This window comes from Aspergillus tanneri (assembly GCF_003426965.1).
Source record: "Aspergillus tanneri strain NIH1004 chromosome Unknown AapTan_1_pilon_pilon_pilon, whole genome shotgun sequence".
Classification (NCBI taxonomy): Eukaryota; Fungi; Ascomycota; class Eurotiomycetes; order Eurotiales; family Aspergillaceae; genus Aspergillus; species Aspergillus tanneri.
Window position 1 is genome coordinate 4,473,893 of NW_022984628.1, and position 15,269 is coordinate 4,489,161.

At 48.0% G+C, this 15,269-nt stretch overlaps 5 protein-coding genes across 5 annotated transcripts; 3 read left to right on the top strand and 2 right to left on the bottom strand.

Moving 5' to 3' along the window:
• Positions 1-170: 170 nt before the first annotated feature.
• Positions 171-2,115, top strand: CAT2 (carnitine O-acetyltransferase CAT2; the record flags this gene model as incomplete). The annotated part of the gene is made up of 3 exons (XM_033568131.1): positions 171-207; positions 266-1,928; positions 1,983-2,115. The coding sequence occupies 3 exons, from the start codon at positions 171-173 to the stop codon at positions 2,113-2,115; spliced, it is 1,833 nt and encodes a 610-aa protein (XP_033430126.1).
• Positions 2,116-3,714: 1,599 nt separating this feature from the next.
• Positions 3,715-4,023, bottom strand: ATNIH1004_003455 (uncharacterized protein; the record flags this gene model as incomplete). Its single annotated transcript, XM_033568132.1, has 2 exons — positions 3,715-3,800; positions 3,852-4,023. The coding sequence occupies 2 exons, from the start codon at positions 4,021-4,023 to the stop codon at positions 3,715-3,717; spliced, it is 258 nt and encodes an 85-aa protein (XP_033430127.1).
• A 1,287-nt stretch (positions 4,024-5,310) lies between these two features.
• On the top strand, positions 5,311-6,607 carry ATNIH1004_003456 (uncharacterized protein; the record flags this gene model as incomplete). Its single annotated transcript, XM_033568133.1, has 4 exons — positions 5,311-5,491; positions 5,557-6,065; positions 6,118-6,364; positions 6,432-6,607. The coding sequence occupies 4 exons, from the start codon at positions 5,311-5,313 to the stop codon at positions 6,605-6,607; spliced, it is 1,113 nt and encodes a 370-aa protein (XP_033430128.1).
• A 765-nt stretch (positions 6,608-7,372) lies between these two features.
• Positions 7,373-8,531, bottom strand: ATNIH1004_003457 (uncharacterized protein; the record flags this gene model as incomplete). The annotated part of the gene is made up of 4 exons (XM_033568134.1): positions 7,373-7,426; positions 7,637-7,644; positions 7,772-8,159; positions 8,235-8,531. 4 exons carry the CDS (start codon positions 8,529-8,531, stop codon positions 7,373-7,375), a joined length of 747 nt encoding a protein of 248 aa, XP_033430129.1.
• A 2,581-nt stretch (positions 8,532-11,112) lies between these two features.
• ATNIH1004_003458 (putative MFS multidrug transporter) lies at positions 11,113-14,444 on the top strand (the record flags this gene model as incomplete). Its single annotated transcript, XM_033568135.1, has 5 exons — positions 11,113-12,583; positions 12,653-12,697; positions 13,971-14,080; positions 14,140-14,202; positions 14,271-14,444. The coding sequence occupies 5 exons, from the start codon at positions 11,113-11,115 to the stop codon at positions 14,442-14,444; spliced, it is 1,863 nt and encodes a 620-aa protein (XP_033430130.1).
• Positions 14,445-15,269: the final 825 nt, after the last annotated feature.

Below are 15,269 nucleotides of genomic sequence, written 5' to 3' on the forward strand. Positions count from 1 at the left end.
CACAGCTTCTGCTCGAAGCCGTCTCTCCACTACTCTCTTACGGCCCCGTCTCTCCCCTACAAATACACTTCTCGCTAGATCTGCTGCGGTATGAACGGATAATTGTTATCTCTTTGGTCAAATATGCTTTGAGTTGTTCTTTGCTAACGTGTATCTTCTAGGCCCCAATCATGGCTCCTCGGCGCAAGGCTTCGTCTGTCCCAGAGGGTAAGTTCACATGTCTCAACGCCGCTGTATATTACAGGGTCGTCCTAACTACTTCTAGGCTACAAGGAGGACTTCTCCAAAGGCAACCTGTACCGTTTTGAAGATTCTCTCCCCCGTCTACCAGTACCCTCTCTGGAAGAAACCGCTCGTCGTTACCTAAAGTCTGTCCATGCTGTGGTCTCAGAAGCCGAGTATGAGCGCACCAAGAAGGCTGTGGAGGCTTTCGTGAAGCCCGGTGGTGAGGGACAGGTTCTTCAGGAGAGATTGCTGGCCCGCGCAGCCGATCCCAAGATCAAGAATTGGCTCACCGAATGGTGGAACCATGCCGCTTACCTGGGTTATCGCGATCCCGTGATCCCCTACGTCTCTTATTTCTACTCCTATCGGGATGATCGCTCCCGCCGGAACCCGGTCAAGCGCGCCGCATCCGTCGCCACCGCGGCGTTGGAATTCAAGCGTCAGGTGGATGACGGCTCGCTGGAGCCCGAATACATGCGGAAGCAGCCCATTGCAATGAGCTCGTATGAATACATGTTCAACTGCTGCCGTATTCCCGCCGATGGTGCGGATTACCCTCAGAAATATTCCGCCAAGGACAACGAGCACATTGTTGTGGTGCGGAAGAACCAATTCTTCAAGGTGCCCCTGGTGGTGAATGGCCAGCCGTTGAACGTGTCTGAACTGGAGAAGCAATTTGAACGCATTTATCAGGTCGCACAGCCATCTCCGCCGGTCGGTGTTCTGACCGTTGCTAACCGCGATCTTTGGACTGAGGGTCGGAAGAAGCTTGTGGCGGCCCACCCGGCCAACGAGCAAGCGCTGCGCGACATCGAGTCGAGCGGATTCTTGATCTGTCTGGATGATGCTAGTCCGGTGACCCTGGAGGAGCGGGCACATCAATACTGGCATGGAGATGGCACCAACCGCTGGTTTGATAAACCGCTGCAGTTTATCATTAACGACAACGGAACTGCCGGCTTCACAGGTGAGCACAGCATGATGGACGGCAGCCCTACCCACCGCCTGAACGACCATCTCAACAACCTCATTTTCAACAACAAGATCGACCTGTCGGAGAAGTCGGTGCGCTCTGATCTGCCCGACCCCCGTCCAATCAACTTCCACCTGAACAACGAGGTGCTGGAGTCGATTGATGCGGCCGCTAAGGAGCACCGTCAGCAGATCTCTTCGCATGAGCTACGAGTGCAGGCCTACCAGGGCTATGGCAAGGGCCTCATCAAGAAGTTCAATTGCAGCCCGGATGCCTACGTGCAGATGGTCATCCAGCTGGCCTATTTCAAAATGTACGGCAAGAACCGGCCGACATACGAGTCGGCAGCGACACGCAAGTTCCAGGAAGGTCGTACCGAGACGATTCGGTCGGTGTCGGATGAGAGCGTAGCTTTCTGCAAGGCAATCACCGACCCCTCCGTGCCTCGCGAGGAAGCTGTGCGTCTGTTCCGTACGGCGCTGGCTGCCCACACCAAGTATACCACGGAGGCAAGCGACGGCCGTGGAGTTGACCGCCATCTGTTTGGTCTGAAGAAACTTGTCCGTGAAGGCGAGAAGCTTCCCGCGCTGTATGAAGACCCAGCGTACGCCTACAGCGGGTCGTGGTATCTCTCGACCAGCCAGCTGAGCTCGGAATTCTTCAATGGATACGGATGGAGTCAAGTGATTGACGATGGATTTGGCATCGCCTACATGATCAATGAGAACAGGTATGCTCACTTTCTGTCTACAGTATTAAACATAAATGCTAATATCATGTACAGCCTGAACTTCAACATTGTCTGCAAGCGCATTGGCGCCGAGCGTATGAGCTACTATTTGAGCGAGGCAGCATCGGACATGAGGGACATGCTGATGCCCGATCTGGCAGCCCAGACCGAGAAAGCCAAGATGTAAGATATGTATAGATTAGATAAAGTTGCTATAGATTGGATATGAAGTTATATGATCCTTGTACACTCATGAACTTTGAACAAAAAAGAGAGTGTGTGAACAACACTAAGCCACATCAACTCTCAAACCCTCAGGCCAAAAATGCTTATCCACTCCGGTCCCCCTCGTGCCAACATTATACCCCAACTGCACGACCCCACCATGAAAACTCGGACATGCTTCACCTGCAAAAACGTAGCCCTGGCGACCCTGGACTAAGCAGATACAGCATGACATGATAGTGTCGCCATACAGGCGAGGAGTCTCTCCCGCAAATCGGGTCAGATTTCATCGGGATACGTGCCACATGATCGGATGAGCCATTGGGAGTAGTAACTTAGGGAGACCTGAGAGGTATGATTAGCAATGGGTGGTTAATAGAGTAGAATGGGTTTGGAGGAGATGCGTACGTCTACTCCGTAGTTACCTCCGCGGAGACACGTTGGATCAATGTGTCTAGGATAGCGGTTGTTCCTATTACTCCTGTGCTGAGTGGTTGTTAGCTGAGATATGGGTGGATTGGGAGTGTTCTTACCAGTAGTCTGAGTTAGGAAAGACGGCGTCACGGCTTCATTGACACCCATGGCTTGGCCGTAGGACAGCGAAACGCCGCAACACTAGACATGAATAGATGGTCAGTCAGGATCAGTCCAGAATCGACCATACCAATTCAAGAGGAACATAGAATGATGTGCACTCACGGCATCATTGATATGCTGCCATCGACTCCGATTCATCCACGAACCATACTACCCGTAAGAATTCTCTCGGACATGAATGATCCCTCTCTCCCTGTCCTCCACCAACTTGAAGACATCCTCTCTCCCAATTCCCAATCGCTGCATGATCCCCCGGCCGATACCCATCCACCACGACAACCGCATCCCGCATCAACCCGCACAGCTTCTCCCTGTCTCCTTCATCCTTTAAATGTAAATACGTATTCCACTTCCCCAGTTTAAGTCCTAATGCAGAGCCGACAGATCTGTCACATGAGGCGAAGCAACCCTCATGACGCTGGCTCCTAGCTCCGCCAGTACACGACTGATAGTTGGGCCGGCGATCAGGCGCGAGGTCCACGACCTTCAGACCGGCGAGCGGTCGTTCTGGCGATGTCAGGAAACTCGCATTGGACGGCTACCAGGATGCAGGATGGCTTGTGTTTATGTCTGTGTTTGCGTTTGTGTTTGCTCGGCTGTGAGGGCTAGAGAGGTATTCTTCGACAGAACAGGCTGTGGTGCCTGCTTGGGGGTGATTCTCGTTGATGAGATCGTCGAGGTCGGGTTGTGTTGTGTTAGGAGACACGGCCCTGGATCCGTTGGATTGCGGCATCGTTGATGTCATTAGTTGGTCCATCTAGTGGGAGGTCTACGGCTGTGAGAGTTGGGTCGGAATGCATAATCCCTGATCGCTTATGCGAGTTAAGTCTACTTGGAAGGTGGGTGGGGAGCTACTGGCTGTGCGTATGGGAGAAACGCCCATCTTTGGTTCTGTAGATGTTTGTGGCGAGAGTCCGGTCCAACGAGGCCAGGGATCGGTGTTTGTCCTGAGAGGGAAAGAACGTCATCTGGGTTCCAATGGGCCGAGAGATGTGGGATATCTGTTCTCATCTAGAACCTGCGCTAGTGACATGAAGAGGGGTGCATGGTCTCTGATCAGGTTAGCTTCTGCATGAGTCTTCCCAGAAATGCCATACTTACGCACAAGGAGTTTGATCATTGTGGCTTTGAGTCCCTTCAACGCCGAGATACTCTCCGCAAAACGCCAATTGATAGGAATACTTGGCTTGGCATTGCCTTCGAAATGGACCTTTTTGCTAAGATCTTTGAGCTCGGCGCGGAGATGCGAGAGGAGCGGGTTTCCGGATCTCATGTTGTAAGAGAGACTCAGTTTCATGGGGACGGAGTGTTGCTTAGATGGGGAAAGAGTTTGTTGCGCTTTGAACGAGGGAGATAGTGGTATGAGGGGCTATAGCGTTACAATATAGTTACCTGATCGTTGGCTCCAAGTCATGCATTTATGTACTTGTGCATGATAAATATTGAGATTTATGCCTAGCCGGACCCTTCACCATAAGGCTTCGGCCTAGTTGACTCCGAGTTGACCCGAAGTCCTATCGGGAAGGGTTTGTTAGAGCCTATTAGCCGGGTTATACGAGCTGCATAAATATGGCATTTGATGTGCTAGATTAGTCAACATGAATGGATTGCTGGCATTTATTGTCTATAGACAGTGAGATAGGAGGCAAAGACGATTTATCCCAAATCCCTATAAATGTTGTAGCGACATGGGCAGTCTGCAGCGATGATAGAAGCGACTAGAGAATTCAAGTGGATTCAACACATGGTAGACAGGGATCCAAGTTGGAGTAATGATATTGAAGAGAAGACTCACGAAAGCAGAATAATAAATAATTAAGTCAATATCCGCTATAATATTATTTTAATTGGCATCGACATGCAACATCTGCCCTGCCGTTCTTCGTGACCATCATCATTTCCTGTACCATAGTGTCTATGATGACTCACAAACTTGACAATTCCTTCATCATGAAACTTGTTTCCCTACAGAAATAAAATCAGAAATAAATTACCTCATGGATGACCCCAACCCCCACACTTCGGCGCTCTCCGACCCCACGGCAAGGAGGAAGCCGGCTCATTCTCTACTATGTACACGGGTTTCTCAGCAACGGCCTAAAACGAGGAAATGGAGTGATCGTGCCATACCGACCCCACTCTATTCAAAAAATGATCTCATATTAGTCTAGAAGATTCTGCCTTTGTTTCTAGGGAAATAATTATTGCCGCCACACTTCTATCATGAAGAGTCCCATCGGGGGCCAGCGCTTGCCGTAAACAGCAATACAAACGAGGATCAACACCGACTACACCACATTGATCACGAACCCATTCTCAACTGAGAATTATCCACCTGAATAGCTGCAGCTGATGGATCTCGTAATTCACTAACATAGTAAGAGTAATTAGTTGCAATGGTACTAAGCAAATTAGGGCGTTGGGTGTGGAACGTCCATGTATGGTTTTACGAAGTACTTTTCCAGCTCAACATTGACCCACCCATGGGGTAAAAAATATAAATTTGAAGCGCGTCTCGAATTGTAAGAGACGGCAATCAAGCAAATTTCAGACGAGCACCATGCGTTCGAGTCATCTTTTGTCCTACAGCCTACTCTCATCTCTAGCCTTAAGCTCACCGGTTGTGAGCCACGAGGCAGAGAAGAGATATGCCATCCTGGACAATGACTGGGGTGCCGTGGGTTTTCTCCCTTTCCTGATGACAGCGAAGAGCGATATTCATGTACTAGCATTGGTTTCAGGTAAGTACCCATAGCTTTCCCTCCTACCTGCAACCATGTATGAGAGCACGTACTAAGATCTCTAGATACTGCCAACTCATGGCAGGCTCAGTGTGCTATGCATGCCCTTGCCAATTTGGAACTAGCCAATTTGACCTGCATCCCAGTCTATGCTGGTGCAACCTGGCCGCTGATCAACACCCCAGAGCGGTTCCAAGCATGGGAAGCCGTTCACGGCAGGTTACCCTGGGAAGGCGCTTTTAAGCCGGAAAATCAGACGGCCGAGGAGAACGGCCATGACCCTACCTCCGGAGATCCCAATAGAATTGTCAAGTCTGCGTTCGTTGAAGGTTTCCCCAAAACCAGGGTTAACAACTCTACCAATGCCGTCAACTTTATGGTGGAAATGGTTCATAAATACCCCAATCAGGTCTCTATCTACTCTGCCGGAGCTTTGACCAATGTAGCTTTGGCTGTGCGGAGCGATCCCTCCTTTGCTTCGCTGGCGAAAGAGCTCGTCATTATGGGAGGTTATTTGGATGTGAATATGCTTCAGGTCACTGGTGATTCCCAGCAGGCCAATATCAACTTCGATGTACGTGTGAATTCTAGCGAAAGGTTGAGGAGACACACTAACAGGGTGACAGATCAATTTAATGATTGATCCCGAGGCGGCCAAAATCGCACTTACTGCTGATTTCCCGGACATCATTGTAGCCGGAAATGTTGCCAATCAAGTGCAGTCGACGCAGGAGTTTCTTGATGAGGTATACGAGGTTCAAAACCCGCTCACTGAGCTCTTCCACGATCACTATGGTACCGAATTCCCCTTCTGGGATGAAACTGCAGCTGCGTTGATGGTGAACCGTTCTATCGCGCTTAACACCACATCTGGTATGTATTTTAAGCCTCCTGATGGCTGTCAAATCCCACTTGTTGCCAGTTGCCTAACCTCGTCTAGCATATATCGATGTCGATGTTGCTTATGGAAGCCCTAGCTATGGAAACATCCACGTCTACCAGGCTGAGCACATGCCAAAGGGTCTTCGCAACGTGACTTATGTGAATGAGATTGATGCCACGGAACTTAAACGCTTGATGAAAGAGGCTATGCAGGATCCTCCCAAGTGTCGTTGAGATTTTCATGCATGCATGACTGCTGTTCAGAACCAATAAATTAATTACATTGTCGTCTTATTGGTCTGTCATCAACCCGGACATTCCCTAAACCGTAGAGGTAGGACGCTTCTACTCCTTCCCCTGGTCATTTCAGTGCGTTTGGATTTGTGGGCCTGCTCGGAGAGAAATGATGTGAAGAACTTTGAGGATGATTGGCAGGTTCGAAGGGATTGCAAAAAGATGCACTCGAAAAGGTGACGGTATTATTTTTAGATTCGGCTGGGGCAAACTTACGACTTGATTGTTAGCATGAAGGACAGAATTTTGGGTTTCAGAATTTTGGGTTTTACAAGTCAGTATGACACTTGGGAGCCGCTGAATGAGTGTCTCGATGTGTTAGAACAAGAGAACCTCTTGCCCATATTGAAAACCTAATTAGAGATTAACGTAGAGAATACTTTCATGCATTGTACAAGTAATCCTATTTTCTTTAGTCAAAGGTGCTCATTGTTTGCTAATAGATATAACGTAAAAACATAGCCATCAGAAGATGCTGTTACCGCATCAGAGATCACAAGTGAGACTGGCGGGTGCTGAGCAGTAGTCGTGGATGTTGTTCAGATTATTCAAGACCCATTGAAAATCGTTGCCACAGTACGCCCAAGGCTGCGTAGTTTGCAGTTGTATCATATGGTTCGATTCTCAGCGAGCTGACTGCATAAGCCTGCTTGGATGTTCTGTAGTATTATGGAAGCAATGTGAAAACCATAGTCGTAGCAATAGTCACGCGCCCGTAGAGCCAGTCTGGCTCAAATAGCCCTTTTCATACGCCGGTATCTAACATAAGAATACATGCTATCCATTGGAGCCGGAGAATCGTAACCGAAACTAGATTGTGGACAGGCCTGGCCCGACATGGATCAATAACATGTCCGCTCACGTCTTATCCGAGGAATCTCCCGTTGAATCTATGTCGACAGATGTATGCCGATCGGCAGGTAGTGTATCCGACCGAGAATTACTCGTGGAAATGCTCAGTTCACTAACCTGTCGTTCTGTGGTTTGGTCAGTATAAGATTTACTCTGCTGCCACGTACAGGATAACATTATAGAGAGAATTACGGAAATTCTGAAAAAAAAAAAAAAAAAAAAAAAAAAAAAAAAAAAAAAAAAAAAACCCACCCAATTCACGAATACGCTGCCGAAGCATTTGGTTTTCTCTCGTGAGCATCATTGCCTCAGCGTGATAAAAGGTACTTTCATCTCTACTTCCGCGTCGTGCCGGACTTTCACTCGTGCTCGAAACCCCTTCAAACCCTTCCGTGCCGCGGGGTGAGTCAACTAATGGTCGGAGGCTAGGCGAAGCAGCTTGACTAGACGGTCGCGATGGCCGACGACTGGACAGGGTGGAAGGTATTTGCGTGGATGTTCGGATGCTGGCTGCTGGTAAAGGTGGAACAGGCGGGAGTGAGGGGGTTGAATCATCAATTGCAGTGCTGTGAGGCTGCTGCTGCTGTTGTAATTGCTGCAGCTGAACCTGTTGGTTGCGGATCATATGCAAGAGTCGGTTCTAGCCAGTTCCAAAAATTAGTCAGTAATTCTTTGGATAAGGGCATTGGCACTCTTGATGACATTTAGATCATACCACTTGGGCTTCTTGTTCCTGTTCTAACTCCTGATGCAGTTCTCCTAAAGAAGGGGCGCGCTGATGATGCGGATCTCCTGTGGCAATGATTGGGCTGCCGCCGAGGCTCGAGGGACTAGAATTCCGGAGCGCATGGTGGCTCAGGGATGAGGAGATGGAATCCCCAGTTGGTTCAGTGCTACCACTCGGGTTTAGATTGGTCGACCGACGACGTTCCGACCCTGCCATTCCCGAGCGGGATGGCCGACGAGGGATGTCTATGGCATGATTGTGATTGTTGTTGCTGGAAGAGCCCATGGTGGCTGAAGCTGCAGGGGAGAAACCTGGTAAAGAATGCTGCGAAGGTAGGGGGTCAGACGAAGCGGGAAGATTCCGAGGCTGGAGCGGGGAGGTAGACGAAGAGAGAGAGGGAGGAAGTGAGTTGATATCAGGACACATCACCAGATAGGTGGGAGCGTATGGAGGCCACTATAAATATGTATTGTTGCTAAATCAAGAGCTCTCCACTGCGAACGGAGTAATGTAGAGTCGCTATCAGGGGAATTTCTCAAATACGTAGCTGTAGTGGAAGCAGTTGGAGTATGGCGACCAACCCCAGCCAGGAAGGCGGTCAGAACGCTCCCCAGACGGCTATGGGCAGGGCACTCGGAAACAGCAAGACCGAGTCCGGTCTCCGCTCACGTGATTATTCTGATCTTCCTTAGCAGTACCACCATGCTAATCTTCCAACAGAATTCCTTAAAGGCAGGGGAGTAATGCAATGGAACATTCTATTGATCCAAAGGAATAACAGGAAGCAAAAGATTTCCCAGTACCTTTTAACTATGCCAAAGCTCCTATCTGCTTTGTAGTTTATCGCCTCTTGCTGTTCTCGGATTGCTATGGTCTGGCCAGGCCTTGGCTGGGCATAGTCTAAGAATAAGCCTGTCCAAGTGTCTTAAGAGTGCTTTTGGTAAATACTGCTTGGCCATTCGTCTTTAACTACATAAACGATATAGAAATATGTGCCAACAATAAACAGTTTATTATGATAAGCTCCGCTAATGTGCACCATTTTTCAAGGTTCTCCTCCATTTCTTTTAGCTCTAGGCTTGTTTATTATCGAAGTGCACAGGGGTTATTCTGTTCCCCTCTGACTGCCCCGTACAGACCCTACATTATTGATGATTGGTTTATCACTGATCAGGAAGGGTATCACATACACGCATGGAGTACTGTGTTGAGCCCGACATAAATAAACTTGCAAAAATATAGTCAAGATATATTCGGTTGGGCTGGAAGAATAAATATATAAGCTGGAGTTGGGTGTTTTTCTTCATCCATGTCTACTTTTCAATTCGGCCTCTAGTTAACGAGAACCATCACTGAAAACGGATGTACCGGGTGCTGGTGGATGGCTTGACGTCATTCACGGCTACCCCGAAGTCGTTGACCCCGTGGGCAAAAACGGGGAAGAAGGGCCCCGAGTAGGACCACACCAATCATTCCCTCATCTCAACTTCACAACCCCAGTCATTACCCTGGTAAAACTGTAGCCACCTGGTTACATCGGCCAATGCCTAACTCTCCGGACCTTCAAACCTCTCCTGACCCGGAGAACAACTCATGACCTCTACTCCTTGCGTCACAGCACAAGCCGACCCTAACATCATTGACAGCCGCCCATATTTAGATTTTCCCGTATGCCAACAAGGGTATTTATTTTTTTTAAAAAATAAAAAAACATCCATGTTATTTACTAGCATTATTTACATTCCCAAAAAAATCTGGCCAATGCAATTGTGTTGCCTGTGTCCTGCGCACCATTTTTGCGACTGCGGACCTGGGCTGCTTGCCGACCCATGCCATGATTCCCGAAGCGGGCATTCTTTCTTCCTCTCGGCCCAGAACGGCTTTACGGAATACGGTTGTGCTGCCGCAATACTCCCAGAGTGGAGAAGCCGAATCCAGATGCGGGTTATACCCCAGTAGTTTCAGGTGTTCCATGGGGATTGCCAACTTTCCGCCACTGAAATGGGGAAAGAGAACGATCTAATCCCACGGTACCAGCGCTCACAAGGAATGAAATCTTGCAGGTAAAGAGACCCTACTCTTCCCCTTCGTGACGATTGGATTTCTCTCCCGCAAAATGGCTTCCCCGATTCGACATCCGACTGCATCCATGGGAGCCAACCATAACCCGTGCTTCCTCTAAACAGACATGGAAAGAGGCAGTACCTACGCCACCAGCATCATGAAATATTAAGAATACGACGTTAAATTAGACGGCGGCCAAGAAAGGGGTTTCTCTACAGTTTATCACATCATTGCCGCCTGTTTATCGTGTGACTGGAGCGAATGGATGCCTTATTTAGAATGGCATACCCAATTGTACTGGGAAGCAGAGTAGCATCGAGTCTCCATAGCTGAATGTTCCCCGTACTTTCCCTTTCTGGGGTTCCTGCCTGGTCAGGCCGGTGACGACAGTTTTACTACCTCTTTTCCTTTGCTAGTCTCGTAGGTTCTCTCTGGTTTTCCTTTCCTTTCTTTTTCCATTTATTTCCCCTCCCTCCCTTCCTCTCCCACATTTAGGTACATAACAATCTCTGTCCTTGCCCTATTTTACTTTTTTCATTCCTGCGACGGCAACTCTACATTTTACGGTTTTATTCTCCTCATAAGTCTCTTTGTCTACTGAGAGTTAGCATCTTCCAGGATCCGGTGTGGTTGTCTTTGGTTAGTATATCGTCCATTTCACCTCGAGTGTCGCACTATTCAGCTCCCTGTCTTTTCCTTCTCCCTTTATTTCAATCTCTGCCGTTTCCCTTGAACTAGACCCGTCCTTTTCCTTTACAAAAATATCACCGCTCTTTTACTGATGGCTATTCTAGCTACCACCATGGCTATTTCTCCCATGGGTAGGGAAGAAAAGTTGCATGAGTCTGAAGCGTCTTCCTCAACTCACTCAGATGCAAATGCGGACCTCAACAATGAGAAAAATGATACTCCACAGCTTCACAAGTCTGAGCTAGCCCTGGCACATGATCCTGCGGCTGGCACCACTCTTCATCAGCTTGAGAATACGGCCTTAGAGAAAATTGAGTTGACTGAAGATGAATGCTACGATCAACTTGGCTATGCTTATCCAAGCTGGAAAAAATGGATGATCATCTCCGTGATTTTCCTTGTCCAAACATCTATGAACTTTAACACAAGCCTGTATTCCAATGCTGTTCCTGGTATTTCCGAGGAGTTTGGGGTAAGCATGCAGGCGGCACGGTGTGGTGCGATGATCTTCCTGGTCTTGTACGCATTTGGCTGTGAGCTCTGGGCACCGTGGAGCGAAGAAATTGGTCGAAAACCGATTCTACAACTGAGCTTGTTTTTGGTCAACGTTTGGCAACTGCCAGTTGCACTTGCTCCTAACTTTGCTTCTATCATGGTCGGCCGTGCACTTGGCGGCCTCAGCTCAGCCGGCGGCTCTGTCACCCTGGGTATGATAGCGGATCTCTGGGAGGCCGATGAGCAACAGTATGCGGTAGCTTGTGTTGTTTTTTCCTCTGTCGGTGGTTCGGCCCTTGGTCCAGTTGTTGGAGGATTTGTGGAGGCGTACCTACCCTGGCGCTGGAACATTTGGATTCAACTAATCTTCGGAGGGTTTGTTCAGGTAGCTCATCTACTTCTAGTCCCTGAGACACGGACCACAATCATGATGGATCGAATTGCCAAAAAACGAAGACAAAGCGGAGAGAATCCAAACCTTTATGGACCCAACGAGCTTGTCCCTTTTAGCGAACGTTTCTCCGCGAGAGAAATTCTTATCACTTGGATTCGTCCCTTTAAAATGTTCCTGACCGAGCCAATAGTGCTATGTCTGTCCTTGCTAAGTGGATTCAGTGATGCTTTAATCTTTATTTTTATCCAGTCGTTTGGGCTTGTATATGACCAGTGGCACTTCAGCACAGTGGCTAAAGGCTTGTCCTTCATCCCTATCCTTATCGGTTACTTTATTGCATGGATTTCCTTTATCCCAGCCATTAGGAGAAATATTGGAGAGCGACGGATGAAACCTGACGATGAGCATACCCAATATGAGTCTCGACTGTGGTGGTTACTATATACGGCCCCGTGTCTACCAATCGGCTTAATTGGTTTCGGATGGACCAGTTTGGGACCTCCAGTGCATTGGATGGGGACTATGGTTTTCTCTGCCATTGTCGGTATTGCTAACTATAGCATCTATATGGCTACCATCGACTACATGATCTGCGCCTATGGACCTTATTCTGCTTCAGCCACGGGAGGAAATGGATGGTCAAGAGACTTTTTGGCTGGTGTTCTTACAATCCCTGCCACGCCTTTCTACCAAAGTAAGTCGAGTATTTACGAATACCTTTGGTGCTATGCTGTGATGGCTAATCAAAACCAAACTTCTATAGACATTGGTGGTAAACATCACCTAGAATATGCATCTACAATTCTTTGTAAGCCCCAGTCATGGTATCTCTCCGAGTACCCATGAAACTGATATCAGATATTCTAGTTTGCGTCTCATTCGTCCTTGTAATTGCTGTCTATGTGATATATTGGTATGGACCAACACTCCGAAAGAGATCACCATTTGCCCAACAATTGTCCGATGCAAGAGTCGAAATACAGACTGCTGGCCGGCGACTCTCCAAAATCCCATCTGGCTCCAGAGCAAACTCCTTTGCCCGATCGCAGCAGAATCTGCGTATCCGTCAAAACTTTGGGAGTCGCACAGGTAGCTATTCAGCATCTCGACCCACCTCTCGGGGTAATTCTCGTGTCAACTCGCGCAGGAATAGCCATTCCCAAGGAGATTTATAAGCAGCCTCAAGACTCGAGGAGTCACAAGGTTGATGATGTTATGGGAACGACTGATGACCCAATTATGCCAACAATAGTAGTGCAGATGTCCGATTGTCAATGCTAATGTGTTTTTCTTTTTCTTTCTTTTTCTTTTCTTCCCACCTTTTTTGGCCCTTTCTTTTACTTTCCCAGTTTCTTTTGGTATAAATTGTTCAGCTACAGAGTACTATTTTGAGATTCCCACGCTGTTTTCGCTTCTCTTTGTTCGTGGCAGACAGCTGAAGGAGAGCATGGAAAGGAGGTGCATACATATTTTCCTACACAACAGCACTTGACTACTCCGTACATGTCTCCTTTCCTCTTGCAGACGCTTTGCGGGAGTCCAAGGGATGAGATATATATGCCTAAGAATGGAGGTTTCCCGTTTCTCATCAGTTGGTTCATTGTCATATTTAGATCATTTCTTGGATAGAGTAGTATACGCCTCTTTCACTCGTAGATGCTTCTTCCGGATTTCGAAATCATAAGTGGAGACGAATCTGGAAAGTTGACCAGTAGGATAGTAAGCGTCTCCAAAATTTGCCCCATCTTACCGCCCTTCCTTGACAGGATCAACTAGCTTGAACGCAGACTTGAGAACTGGGATTCTAGGTTTTAAATGCCCGCAAACTTATTCCAATATAGACACCATGATAAGATCTATACAGCGCCCTGGCCGAAGGCTGTTCTCGCACTTCCATTCTTCAAATTGCTGTAATAATCACCAGATCCTCCTATTGGCTTCGTCCCTTCCTACTTGTTTCCTCCGCACACCCCCATCTAAACGCACACTTATCACTCCCAATCTTAATCCCAGGAACATCCTCTCCCGTGGTTTATCAACTGTGGCTTCTGAACCCCAATTTGCTGAGGGAATCGATGCAGGGCAATTGCAGTACAAGGTGGATGCGTTGATTGAACAAGGATGGAAGTTGGATGAGGACGGCATGGGGGTGCAGAAGACGTTCTATTTTCGGTCATATTTTAAGGCTGTGGTACGTGCTCTATATAAGAGTTTTTCTACTCTGGCTTGCCGCCTATAACTAATGAACAGGCCTTTGTCAATGTAGTTGCCTCGCAGAGTGCTTCCCAGAAACATCATCCTACCATGACTGTCGTGCGTGACACCCTTACCCACGATGCCTGCAGCGAGATAGACGTATACTGACGTTAATAACCTGTTAGCGTATTGGCTCTGTCGACGTCCATTGGACTACACATCATCCTCGTGGCCTCACTGATAGAGACCTAACAATGGCACAACACTGTGACGAGGCAGCGGAGATGATGGGCACAGTGGAACAAGGACAGGGTCAAAAGTGCAGCCCAGCCCCGACACCCGGAAGACGTCAGTCTTGAGTAGCTATTGAATGGATAAGTGTGTATGATAATATGTAGTGAATAACTTTAATATTTGATAGATAATTTCGGTCGACGTTGTGAGTTGCGACTTAGTGTATGTTAGTCAGCAACATAAACTTTCCATCGCATAAACATGCATAAACCCTCGTGCTTTGCTTTTCCCCTGATAAGAACATTGATAGTAGCTAGATAGTTATTGAGATAATTGATCACAAACAGACTGATCTCCACGATTGACACCCAAGGCACTGTCCAATCTATGTGTTGATCACCGCCTAATAAATAGGCATGCTACTTTGGGATCCCCATTTTTATGCCTTCTTATTCTTGCAGATGATTCGCCAGGGAGATCACTATAGTCGCGCTAATCCAACATGCGGGAAACCGTTACCCGGTGTGGAGCCCTCGAGGGGCCGATTCAGGGGGATTATCATGGCTGGTGTGATTCCCATGAAGGGCAATCAAGGTCAGTCAAGATGGGATCGCGACCCCTATCGGCGGATAGATCCATCGAATTACACACGTGGTCTGGAGTAACTCTTTTCCTCGTCGCATCGCCTTTCTTCCATCTCTCTTCACTCCACTTAGGGGTTTGCCTCAGGTCAACTGTTTCAGATCACCAACACCTCAGCTAACAGTGGGCTCTTAGTCACAGACTAGTCCATCGGCAAGTCCAGACTAATTTAAACAACGAAGAAGGCAAAAAAAAAAAAAAAAGTATTGCCTGGTTAGTCACTTGAATGGAGTCTGGACTTCTTGTCGTACTCATGGCTTCTCGCTCTTTCCAACCCTACTAACTTTTACGGCCACGTTATTCTAGGT